At 42.8% G+C, this 13,412-nt stretch overlaps 1 protein-coding gene across 3 annotated transcripts in view; it reads right to left on the bottom strand.

Moving 5' to 3' along the window:
* osbpl6 (oxysterol binding protein-like 6) overlaps nt 1-13,412 on the bottom strand; it is a 367,626-nt gene that overhangs the window by 14,916 nt on the left and 339,298 nt on the right. For all 3 annotated transcript variants that reach the window (XM_051710487.1, XM_051710486.1, XM_051710488.1), the window contains one exon: nt 6,838-6,964. In XM_051710487.1, the coding sequence (XP_051566447.1) occupies nt 6,838-6,964 (127 nt within the window). The remainder of the gene's footprint in view (nt 1-6,837; nt 6,965-13,412) is intronic.

Here is a 13,412-nt window from a genome sequence, read left to right as displayed (position 1 = left end):
TATTGCTCAATGGGGCAGTTTTAACTGTTCATGAGATGGATAGCCGGGGGGGAAAATCTGTTCCTGTGCCTGATGGTTCTGGTGCTCAGAGCTCTGAAGCACTGGCCAGAAGGCAACAGTTCAAAAAGGTAGTGGGCAGAGTGAGTGGGGTCCAGAGTGATATTTACAGCCTTTTTCCTCACTCTGGATGTGTATAGTTCTTGAAGGGAGGGCAGGGGGCAACCAATAATCCTCTCAGCAGTCCGAACTGTCCTTTGTAGTCTTCTGATATCTGATTTCATAGCTGAACCAAACCAGACAGTTATAGAAGTGCAGAGGACAGACTCAGTGACTGCTGAGTAGAACTGGATCAGCAGCACCTGTGGCAGGTTGAACTTCCTCAACTGGCGAAGGAAGTACAACCTCTGCTGGGCCTTTTTCACAATGTCAATGTGGGTCTCCCACTTCAGGTCCTGTGAGATGGTAGTGCCCAGGAACCTGAATGACAACACTGCTGCCACAGTGCTGTTCTGAATGGTGAGGGGGACAGTGTTGGGGTGTTCCACCTAAAGTCCACAATCATCTTCACCGTTTTGAGCGTGTTCAGATCAAGGTTGTTTTGACTGCACCAGACAGCTAGCTGTTTAACCTCCCTTCTGTATGCAGACTCATCGTCATCTTGGATGAGGCCAATGACAGTGGTGTTGTCTGCAAACTTCAGGAGATTAACAGAGGGGTCCTTGGCGATGCAGTCATTGGTGTAGAGGGAGAAGAGTAGTGGGGAGAGTACACATCCCTGGGGGGCACCAGTGCTGATTGTACAGGTGCTGGAAGTGAGTTTCCCCTGTCTCACAAGCTGCTGCCTGTCCGACAGAAAGCTGGTAATCCACTGACAGATAGACATGGGAACAGAGAGTTGGTGTAATTTATTCTGGAGTATAGCTGGGATGATGGTGTTGAAAGCCGAACTGAAGTCCACAAAAAGGATCCTTGCAAATGTCCCTGGTCTGTCCAGATGTTGCAGGATATGATGCAATCCCATGTTGACTGCATCATCCACAGACCTGTTTGCTTGATAAGCAAATTGAAGGGGATCTAGAAAGGGTCCAGTGATGTTCTTCAGGTGGGCCAACACCAGTCTCTCGAATGACTTCATGACCACAGACGTCAGGGTGACAGGTCTGTAGTCATTAAGTCCTGTGATTTTGGGTTTCTTTGGGACAGGAATGATGATTAAGTGTTTGAAGCAGCAGGGAACTTCACACTGCTCCAGTGATCTATTGAAAATCAGTGTGAAGATGGGGGCCAGCTGGTTAGCACAGGATCTAAGACATGCAGGTGAAATGACATCTGGGCCCTATGCTTTCCTTATCTTTTGTTTTCAAAAGACACGGCACACATAATCTTCACAGATCTTAAGTGCAGGTTGAGTAACAGGATGAGGGAGGAGGGGGTTGCAGGAGGTGTTGGTGTTTGTGTGAAGTGAAGGTCAGAGCGGGTGTGGGGTGTGAGATTGGGTCTTTCAAATCTACAGTAGAATATATTCAGGTCATCAGCCAGTTGTTGGTCCACCACAGGGTTGGGGGTAGGAGTCCTGTAATTTGTAAGTTGTTTCATGCCACTCCACACTGATGCAGGGTCATTAGCTGAAAACTTGTTTTTCAGCTTCTCAGAGTATCTTATTTTAGCCATTCTGATTTCCTTATTCAGTGTGTTCCTGGCCTGATTGTACAAGACTTTATCCCCACCTCTGTAAGCATCCTCTCTGGCCTGACAAAGCTGCCTGAGTTCTGCTGTAAACCATGGTTTGTCGTTGTTAAATGTTAAATAAGTCCTAGTAGGAATGCACATATCCTCACAGAAACTGATATATGATGTAACAGTGTCTGCAGCCTCAAAAACACTCCAATCAGTGCAGTCAAAACAGGCTTGTAGTTCCAGCTCTGCTTCATTCGTCCATCTCTTTACAGTCCTTACTACATGCTTAGCAGATTTTTGTTTCTGTCTGTAGTTTGGAAGAAGATGAACCAGACATTGATCAGAGAGTCCCATAGCTGCTCTAGTGACAGAGCGATATGCATCCTTTATTGTTGTGTAGCAGTGATCCAGTATATTTCTGTCTCTGGTGGGGCATGTAATCTGCTGTCTGTATTTGGGCAGTTCATGTGAGAGGTTTGCTTTGTTAAAATCCCCAAGAATAATAATAACTGAGGCCGGGTATTGTTGTTCCGTGTCTGTGATTTGATCAGCCAACTGTTGCAGCGCGGCATTCAAACACACGTTTGGCGCGATGTAAACACTCACCAGAATAAACGAGGAAAACTCCTGCGGCAAGTAGAAAGGCTTACAGTTAATAAAGAGCGCTTCCAAATTTGGACAGCACATCTTCTTTAACGTTGTTACATCTGTACACCAACTTTCATTGATGTAAAAGTATGTTCCACCACCTCTCGTTTTCCCCGTTAACTCCGCAATGCGATCCGCTCTGAACAGCTGAAAGCCCGGCAGATGTAACACGCTGTCTGGAATGGCTTCGCTCAGCCAGGTTTCTGTGAAGCCAAGGCAGCAGAGGTTGAAAAGTTCTTGTTTGTGTGGGTGAGGAGATGTAGTTCTTCCGTTTTGTTAGGAAGAGAGCGGAGATTCGCAAGATGAATTCTCGGCAGCGCTGTTTGAAAGCCGCACCGATGGAGCTTGACCAGCGTTCCTGCTCGTCTCCCTCTTGAACAACACAGCTGCGCCTCCAACTAAAATGTCCAGTGAAACATCCGAATATTCCAAAACTGGGAAAAGATTGTCTGGTAAATGCTGTTGAATGTTCAGCAGTTCGTCTCTGGTAAGACTGACTGGAAAAAGATTACTAAACACAGGACAAACAAACAAAAACAACAAAACAATAGGAGCGCTCCACACCGAGGCAGCCATCCACGGCGCCATCATGATGATATAGTTTTATGTACCATTAAATAAATGAATACAAATTAACTGATATTGGATTTTGCTGATATGACAATGTGTTGAAAGACATTCAATTAATCTGCCAATCGTTTTTTAAAATTGGTAGCCTATATTAAATCTTCTTAGTCTTTCATTCCTGTGATGGGGAGGGCCAGACAGAGGCTACAAGAGTCCAAATTTAATTAAATTCCAGATGCAGTTTATGGTGCAACCAAAATACCAATAACCAGATGGAAAAAAATATTTTATTCATAGCGTGGAACTTTTAACTTTAAAAGCTGAAATACACCGGGACTCTTATTTTGACATGCTTGCGCTTCACTGCTTCCAGCTGCTCATTCAAACCAATAAGGGATATAAAATGTGCACTCCTACAATAATCTACAACGTATTACATTATAAACAATTAAAAGTAAACATTGTCATATTTCATTAACACTATATCATTATCATCAACAGTTGATCTTTAGTATAGCTTGTCATAAATTTCCAATATGGCTTAATGATTGTGAACTGCTCTGCAACAGCTGGAAACACTCACAAGCCCCCGCGTGCTTGGAGAAAATACAACAGTGCAGTGTTTTCACTCTCAAGGATGCAGTGTATGCATTTATTTAATTAAGTTGTATTCTCTTGAAGTTTGATAATCACATTAGTTCATATCAAGATTCCGGTCTTTCCACTCCCAAATTTAAGACCTCTTTAAATGATAATTAAGACTTTTTTTGTATCATTTAAGATATTTAAGACTTTTTATGACCTTAAATTTTTGAAAACTGAATTTAAGACATTTTAAGACTTAAGGATCCACGGGAACCCTGTTAATACCCAGGGTTGGGAGGGTTACTTTTGAAATGTATCCCACTACAGATTACAGAATACATGCTGTAAAATTTAATTTGTAACATATTCTGTTAGATTACTCAAGGTCAGTAACGTATTCTAAATACTTTGGATTACTTTTAGATTTTTTCACTTGTTTTGACTATAAAAACTCTGCCAGTACAGTAAGACAAAATACACGTTAAAAATACATTCTCTGAAAAACCTAAATAGCAGTGTTGTTTCTAAAACAAGATAAATCAAATTGAGGATTTTTTTTAAATATTTTTACAGGAAAACAATACAAAAATTATTATCAAGAATAAGATTTTTGCCCTAATATCAAAGGTCTTACTAGAAAAAAAGAAATTATGATCCAACGTGAATTTTCATGATAAAAAAATATGATCGTGTCTGGTAATGTGCATGTAAAATGGCTAGAAATAGCATTTTAGCTTAGCATAAAGCTGACAGTTTACACAAGGTTTATTTCTATTTCTTCTACTCCAAACTTTCTTCAAACTTACTTCTCTGTCTGCTCGTATGAATGTAACACATCATAAGAAAGTGTTTCACCGCTGTTCAAATGCATTTTGGATTGCATCATTTATATGTATAAATGTTTTCCATCTGAAAGGACTAAATATTAAATTAATTAAATGACAATAAAATGCAAAGTAATCTCTTCAGTAATCAAAATACTTTTTGAATGTAACTGTATTCTAATTACCAATGATTTAAATTGTAACTGTAGTGGAATACAGTTACTTATATTTTCTGTTTTAAATACGTAATCCCGTTACATGTATTCCATTACTCCCCAACCCTGTTAATACCAGGTGGAAATGGGGTCTAACACAAGTCCTCTTATTTGCTAAGAATTATTTGACACTTAAGTAAAAGCTTAGGACTATTCTTAAGAGCATTACTGAGAAGCTTTATACATACGTCCCCAGGTATTATCTTCTTATTTTATGTACTGTAACATTAGGCCCTTTCCACTGCACTAAAGCCCATTTTTAGGTACTTTTCCCAGGACTATTACTTTTCATTATTTTAGAACCTGAGGAACTATAGTTCCTCATAGCCGTTTTAAGGGACATTTTTAGCCCCTACTCGGGGTAGGTACCGGCATTTGTAAACAAACTTGTAGCTGCTAGCCTGCTACTCAGAGGACTGTGCTAATTTTACAATTCCCTTAACAGAAATAACCTAAAACCAACAAAGTATACAAAGAGGATCACCCATTTCACATACTGTATGTGTGTGTGTGATTTCATCGGTTGACTTTGAGTTTTTATCATATCTGTACTGTTTGCACTGTGGCTAAACAGAAAATAAAGTGATTTCTGGATTACTACATCAAATTTTTCCTGGGATGACTAATATACATAATAAGATGTTTATCAAGATTGGGTAATTGAACTCTATTAAAGCAACAATTCACCCAAAAATGAAAATTTGCAGATAATTTACTCACCCTCAGGCCATCCAAGATGTATCTGAGTTTCTTTCTTCATCAAAACAGAATTTAAGACTTTTAGGATTTCATTTCAGGCCTCCTCCTCTAAACAATGCAAGTGAATGTCCTCCATTTTTTGACGGTCCAAAATGTATATTTAGGGTGCATCAAAATAATCCACACGACTCCAGCTGACAAATAAGGTGCTTCTGAATGCAAACGTTTGATTGTTTTAAGAAACAAAACAATACTTATATACTTTTTAACTACAAATGTTCGCTTCCGTACATCTCTGTGACGTGCGCTCATGAGAGGGATGACGTAAGCTCGTTGGTAAGGTCGCGCGTCATGTGGAGGAGGTGTCAGGAAGCACATCATTGTTTACAATAGAAACTTGCACAGAGCACAGACCAAGTGCCATTCACAAACCAAAACAGTCCAAAACAATATAAAATAAAATAAAAAATAATTTCCAAATAATAATAATAATAATAATAATAATAATAATAATAAATGTAAACAATGATGCGCTTCCTGACTTCTCCACGTGACGCGTGGCCTTACCAACGAGCTTACGTCATCCCTCTCATGAGCGCACGTCACAGAGATGTACGGAAGCGAACATTTGTAGTTAAAAAGTATATATGTATTGTTTTGTTTCTAAAAATAATCAATTGTTTGCGTTCGGAAGAACTTTATTTGTCAGTTGGAGTTGTGTGGATTATTTTGATGCACCTTAAATATGCATTTTGGACCGACAAAAAATGGAGGACATTCACTTGCATTATTTAAAGGAGGAGGCCTGAAATGAAATCCTAAAAATCTTAAATTCTGTTTTGTGAAGAAAGAAATTCAGATACATCTTGGATGGCCTGAGGTTGAGTAAATCAGCAAATTTTCAATTTTGGGTGAACTATTCCTTTAAACACTCTAGTTTACATGAGGGAAGTACTGCGTACCTGTCACTGCGTGGTTATCTTGCATCAAGAAATCTTTTTTAAGTTAATGAGTGATTATTTCAGTACAGTAATTAATGTTGAGTCATAAAAGCCTTTATTGTAAAAGATTGTGTTGATAAATAGGATTATAGTGCATATTCAACATATTGTCAGCGGATTCAGAATGTGCTGCTTGATAGACTGACCGCCTCCTCTCTGTGTTGTTGATTATGTTGTTGTTGCTATTGAATCACACATGCAATTAAGTCAGAAAATGGTCGACACTAGATGACATAACTACCGGGGTTACTTTTGTGAGTGCGAATGCAAGAGGGGATAAGTCTCCTCGGGTATCCCGTTACTCTTAATAGTTCTCATCTAGAAAGTTACTAAGAGAAAAGTACTGGGACTGTAGGGGGGAAAGGGGCTATAAATGCAAAAGGGATAGAGTTCTGTAAACTGTTCAGATTCTAAGCTTTTATATGACTTTTTCTATCTCAAGGGGCTTCTAAATTTAAAATGTAAGCTTTTGGCCCCACCCATGCAGAACTGAAGAAATTAATTAAAAATGTTTATAACACAGTTACAGTGATAGTTACACAGTCAATTATTGTACAAAAATATGTTCTTAACGGTGAAGTATCAGAAGAGAAAATAAACTTTGTGTGTGTGTGTGTGTACCTCTGGTCAGGTCTGAAGCGTGCATCTGATGATGGCAGCAGTTCCTTAAGTTCTGGGAACAGCTCGTTCAGCTCTATAGCAAACCTGCTGAAGCCGTAGTACAGCTCATAGTCTGTGGGCATTGACCCTGCACATGCAAACACATCACACTCATTTATACTTAATAGAACCACATAACTCTAAGTGGAGTTTTTGCATGCATTATCTCTGTTTATGTGGCATTTTAACTATGATTATGTATGTACTTGGGTCTTGTATTGTATTTTCCACTATTTAAAATTGATATAATTTTTTGTAGTGTTAATCCACAACAAATTACAAACTACTTCTCTTTATTATTATTATTATAATTATTATTGCATGCAGAAAAAAAAAAAAAACATCCATTTCCCTTGCAGATATATTGTACAGAGCAAAAAAGAATGTATAAATATAAATTCACACACATCAAATAAAATGATATACATAGCATTACAAGTACAGTACACACCATGTGAGAATATTCATATCAATGTATATACTAACATCATCCAGACGTTTCTCAGGTTGTCCTCTTACTTTATACAATATTTTGTAAGTTTGACTATATGACAATAGCTCTTTCAACCATTGTTTATTTGAAGGTTCTTTCATTGCTTTCCATTTTTTAAAATATACATATCTTAGCTGCAGTCGTAAATAGTAAAACCGTCTTCTTTTTTCCAAGTCAGAATCAGCTACTAAACTTACATCTCCCAATAATGAAATTCTAGGATCTATTGGTATACAAACTACTACTCTAAAATTGTAATATCACTGATGACTTCATGGAAAAGTTATCCTATTACAAATTTTTGAAGGATTTGATTTTAGATCCCAACACCGGTCTGAAGGGGTGAATATTCAATTTCCTTTTACTCTTACAAGTTATATCTCATTTTTTATCATCCTCATTTATTCTTATTATATTAATCAATGTTCTATTTTCCTTTTACAATAAGATGCAAATAACATGTATGACATCTGAGGGGTGACTGAGGGTCTGGACCATGCCAGGAATGCAATAACAGTGATTATTCATTTAGCCCGGAGAATATGCATTTATATTGTACTGCATTTATATACAAAAATATATATCTGTTATAATTATTACATAATTAATGAACTGTTCTATAACCATTTGATTCTATTTTAATTCAGTCATTATTAATTGAATGAGAGAGATCTCTCTGTCTCTCTGAGTTATGATCTTATTATATCCATGTTTTCATATGATTCGTAAAAGCATACAAACTATCTACCTCATGTAAATCACTGAACTGAAACATTTAATTTCTTTATGATTTTATGTCATATTAGGTGACTATGTGCTTTATTAGGCCTTGTGTGTGTGCTCTTTGTCTCTCTCCATGCTCTGTCCTAATGTTCTGCAGATGGTGAGGCCCTGCTTTCCACCAAGGTTAGGGAGAAGGCTTGAAAATGAGATAATGCCTGCCCATTGCAATGTCTAACTCATTCAGTGTTTGGATTGTTTATGGTGCCCTCTAACATGTGACTTTTAACTGCTCTCCTTGGTACCTTCTTGATGTAGAGAAGGAGGATTAGTCATAACTGATAGCTAACCCATGACATCTGCACATAAATTCTGTAAAACCAATGATGGGAACTTGATTAATGTTATGGCTAACTAATTATTTTTTGCATGAAGGTGGAAACAGACCATATTTGTAAAGTGGTAAAATGTTTGAAGGAACTGACCTATTAGAATCTTAGAAAGTGTTCTACTGTGACATCTCTAATTCAATTTGCATATGACTATAATTGCTTGTGAACATTTCTGAATAGGAACTTTCTTTTCTCCTTCTCCTTCTTTCTGAACTACTGGATCCCATTGACTTGTGATGCTTATTGGAACTGCAGTGAACAATCAGTAAACTCTCTCTCAATTGATTGCAAACCTGAATCTGAGTTTTTATTCCTCATTATCCATATTGGGGACCCAGCTGTTTCCCCCCAACACTTTACTTTTTAAGTTAAGTTCTAAATCAGTTTTGAGAGAAAAGTTGTTTTTCCTCTCAACAAATTCAAAATGTCTAGATTTACTCCTTTGTTCATTGTCGCTAACCCTTCAGCTGAAACAGATACACAAATATACGTACATATGAACATATTCATATTCATGATACTTTAGAAATATATGTAACCCAAATAATTACTTAAAAGTAATTAATTTGCCTGCAAGTAAGAAACTGTAATAATTACTGTACTAAGAATTATTTTTGACACTTAAGTCAAAGCTTAAGACTATTCTGAAGAGCATTTCTGGCTATATGTATAAAACTTCTCAGAAATGCTCTTCAGAATAGTCTTAAGCTTTGATTTAAGTGTCAAAAAAATCTTAGCTACATAAAAACAGGACTTGTGTAAGAGTAGGAGCTTTTTATGAAGACAATAAAAACAAATTTCAGCAAAGTTTAAGACTTATTCTAAGGTGCTGACTGAGGTTACAAGTGTTGTGAAATAAGGACTACAGTGATGTCTGCACAAAATGGCCACCCTCAAACACTGAATCAGGCAACAGTGAGCCTGCAAGAGTAATATGTCCCAGCTGGTATGACACCATTCATTCATGATTTAATACCACACATTATAAAAAATAAAAACATTTTGATAATAGATTAATCTGTTGATTTACTCTTTAATTAAATGAGAAAGCCAAATTGTATTTCCTGTATTTTAAAACATTATTCCACATCTTACCCAATGTTCTCATCCAAACAATGTGCAAACTGGAGGCTACAAAAAAATGTTAAATGCATTAAGTGCACGCTCTTGTGTGCAAAAAATAAACATTTCTATATAAATGTCATGGTTACTGGTGTAACCTCTCAGGGAACGAGACGTTGGTGTCGATGTAGTGACACAAGGGGTCACTCTTGGGAGCCCGAGACACCTCTGGTCTTTGATAAAAGGCCAATGAAAATTGGCGAGTGGTATTTGCATGCCACTCCCCCGAACATACGGGTATAAAAGGAGCTGGTATGCAACCACTCGTTCAGGTTTTACGCTGAGGAGCCGATATAAGGTCCGGCCATTTCAGCGGGTAGTTCAGCGTTGTGGCAGGAGGGACCAACGTCTCGTTCCCTCCATCAGGGAACGGAGGTTACACCAGTAACCATGACGTTCCCTATCTGTCACTCACTCAACGTTGGTGTCGATGTAGTGACACTAGGGGTCCCTATACAAAATGCCACAAGGCTGAACTGTGTTACGTGAACTGGCGGTGTGTGGTGGGCAGACTTGCTGTGTGCCTCATAGCCAGCACACCAGGTCGACACGTAACCTCCCCCAACACAGTTATGAGTGTTGAACGGCCCCTTTTTGGGGACAAGTCGACTACCCAAAGATAGAGACGGGCTTAACCCAGTCGTGCCTCTTTTCCCCTTCTCTTTTTCCACTCCCTAAAAAAGAAGGGGGATTATCCGACTGGGCCGCCAGGTCTAGTCGGGGGGTGTCCCCCCCAAGGGGAGGACACCACGGAGACCACACCTCACCCCAGAGAGGGGGGATATTTAAGTGGAAGAATACATCACATGGTCTTTCCAACCATGTGGAGAGCCTTCAAGGTAGATCCTGCCCAATGGGGGAGGAGTTACTACAACATGGAGACTGGGGCAGAGGGGCTCTGCCCAAGGAAGACGCAGTTTGCCAGCAGGGAAACGAACTAGCGGAAGATATAGATCGCATGGGGTTAGCCTTACAGGGAACCGCCACATGCAGAGCACCTACCCCAGAACCGGGCTCTTAGCGCGTGTACTGGGCCGGCAGCGAGTCTCTCCGAAAACTCGACTGCCACAGGGCTCGGAGGAAGTCAACCAGGGAACAACTTTTGTGAACACTACTGGGAATTAACAGCGCACGTCTTCAGCTCAAAAGGAGGTGGAAGGCACTATGTGCAAGCGATACACCCGGCCGGCTATCCCGGGCTTATCCGCTTGTGTTGCGTGCCACTACCTGGGACGAAACCGGTTCCACCAGGAGGTTGTAGAACCTTGCAAAGGTGTTGCCCAGCCCGCTGCTCTGCAAATGTCTGTTAGAGAGGCACCTCTGGCCAGGGCCCAAGAAGCCGCTACACCATGGGTAGAATGGGCTCGTAGCCCTACCGGGGGTGGCATGTTTTGGGCGAGATATGCCATAGTTATGGCGTCAATGAGCCATTGGGCGATCCTCTGCTTGGAGACAGCGCTTCCTTTCCGCTGTGCACCAAAGCAGACAAAGAGCTGCTCAGAGATTCTAAAGCTCTGCGTGCGATCCAAATAGATGCGCAAAGCGCGCACCGGACACAGCAATGACAGGGCTGGGTCTGCCTCCTCCTGGGGCAGCGCTTGCTGGTTCACCACCTGGTCCCTAAAAGGAGTGGTGGGAACCTTAGGCACATAGCCCGGTCGGGGGTCTCAGGATCATGTGAGAATAGCCCGGACCGAACTCCAGGCACATTTCGCTGACAGAGAACGCTTGCAGGTCACCTACCCTCTTGATGGAAGTGAGCGCAGTCAGGAGGGCAGTCTTCAAGGAGAGTGCCTTAAGCCCGGCTGACTGCAAAGCTCAAAGGGGGCTCTCTGTAGACCCTGAAAAACTACTGAGGTCCGATGAGGGAACGAGGCGCAGCCTGGAGGGATTCAGCCTCCTGGCACCTCTTAGGAACCTGATGATCAGATCATGCTTCCCTAAGGACTTACCGTCGACTGCGTCGTGGTGTGCTGCTATGGCAGCAACATACACCTTCAAGGTGGAAGGGGACAGCCTCCCTTCCAACCTCTCTTGCAGGAAGGAAAGCACTGATCTGACTGCGCACCTCTGGGGGTCTTCCTGACGGGAAGAACACCACTTAGCGAACAGACGCCACTTAAAGGCATACAGGCGCCTCGTAGAGGGAGCCCTAGCCTGAGTGAACGTGTCTACCACCGCAGGTGGGAGACAGCTTAGGTCTTCCGCGTCCTGTCCAGGGGCCAGACATGGAGATTCCAGAGGTCTGGGTGCGGGTGCCGGATGGTGCCCCTTCCCTGAGAGAGAAGATCCTTCCTCAGGGGAATTTGCCCGGGGGGAGCTGTCACGAGGAGCGTGAGGTCTGAGCACCACGTCTGGGCAGGCCAGTAGGGTGCTTACCAGGACGACCTTCTCCTCGTCCTCCCTGACCTTGCACAGGGTCTGTGCGAGCCGGCTCACTGGGGGAAAACGCATATTTGCGAATGCCAGGGGACCAGCTGTGTGCCAGCGCATCTATGCCGAGGAAGGCCTCGGTCAGGGCGTACCAGAGCGGGCAGTGGGGAGGATTCTTGGGAGGCGAACAGGTGCGCCTGACCGAATCGACTCCAAATCAGCTGGACCACCTGAAGGTGGAGTCTCCACTCTCCCTTGAGGGTAACCTGTTGTGACAGCGCGTCCGCCGAAGTGTTGAGGTTGCCCGGGATGTGAGTGGCTTGCAGCGACTTGGTGCTGCTGACTCAGTTGGAGGAGACGGCGGGCAAGTTATGACATACAGCGGGAGCGCAAACCGCCATGCTACCGCTGCCATGCTGTCTGTCCGAACTAGCACGTGCTTGCCCTGGATCAACGGCCGGAACCTCCGCAGGGCGAGCAGAATTGCCAGTAACTCGAGGCAGTTGAAGTGCCAACGCAGCCGCGGACCCATCCAGAGGCCGGCGGCTGCGTGCCCATTGCCAACAGCGCCCCAGCCCATTTTGGAGGCGTCTGTCGTGGCCACGATCTGCCTGGAGACCAGTTCTAGGGGAACACCTGCTCGTAGAAACGAGAGGTCGGTCCAAGGGCTGAAAAGACCGTGACAGACCGAAGTAATGGCCACGCGGTGTGTCCCGTGGCGCCATGCCCGTCTCAGGGCTCGAGTCTGGAGCCAGTGCTGAAGCGGCCTCATATGCATCAACCCGATCGGGGTGGCCACCGCCGAGGATGCCATATGCCCCAGGAGCCTCTGAAAAAGTTTCAGTGGAGCCGCTGTTTTCTGTTTGAATGCCTTCAAACAGGCCAGCACCGACTGGGTGCGCTCGCTCGTAAGGTGCGCCGTCAAGGAGACTGAGTCCAACTCCAAACCGAGAAAAGAGATGCTCTGAATCGGGAGGAGCTTGATCTTTTCCCAGTTGACCGGAAGCCCTAGTCGGCTGAGGTGTGAGAGCACCAGGTCCCTGTGTGCGCATAACACGTCTCGAGAGTGAGCTAAGATTAGCCAGTCGTCGAGATAGTTGAGAATGCGAATGCCCACCTCCCTTAACGGGGCAAGGGCAGCCTCTGCGATCTTCGTAAAGACAGGGATAGGCCGAAAGGGAGGACTTTGTACTGATACGCCTGACCCTCGAACGTGAACCGCAGGAAGGGTCTGTGTCGAGGAAGGATCGAGACGTGAAAGTACACATCCTTTGGGTCTACCGCCGCGAACCAATCTTGATGCCGGACGCTCGCTAGAATGCGTCTTTGCGTCTGCATCTTGAACGGGAGTCTGTGTAAAGCCCGGTTCAATACTCGCAGGTCCAAGATTGGCCGCAACCCACCGCCTTTTTTCGGTACAATGAAGTAGGGGTTGT

This window comes from Myxocyprinus asiaticus, chromosome 11, assembly GCF_019703515.2.
Source record: "Myxocyprinus asiaticus isolate MX2 ecotype Aquarium Trade chromosome 11, UBuf_Myxa_2, whole genome shotgun sequence".
NCBI classification, from domain to species: domain Eukaryota; kingdom Metazoa; phylum Chordata; class Actinopteri; order Cypriniformes; family Catostomidae; genus Myxocyprinus; species Myxocyprinus asiaticus.
The sequence above is the reverse complement of the archived record's forward strand: the minus strand, read 5'-3'. Positions and strand labels throughout refer to the sequence as shown.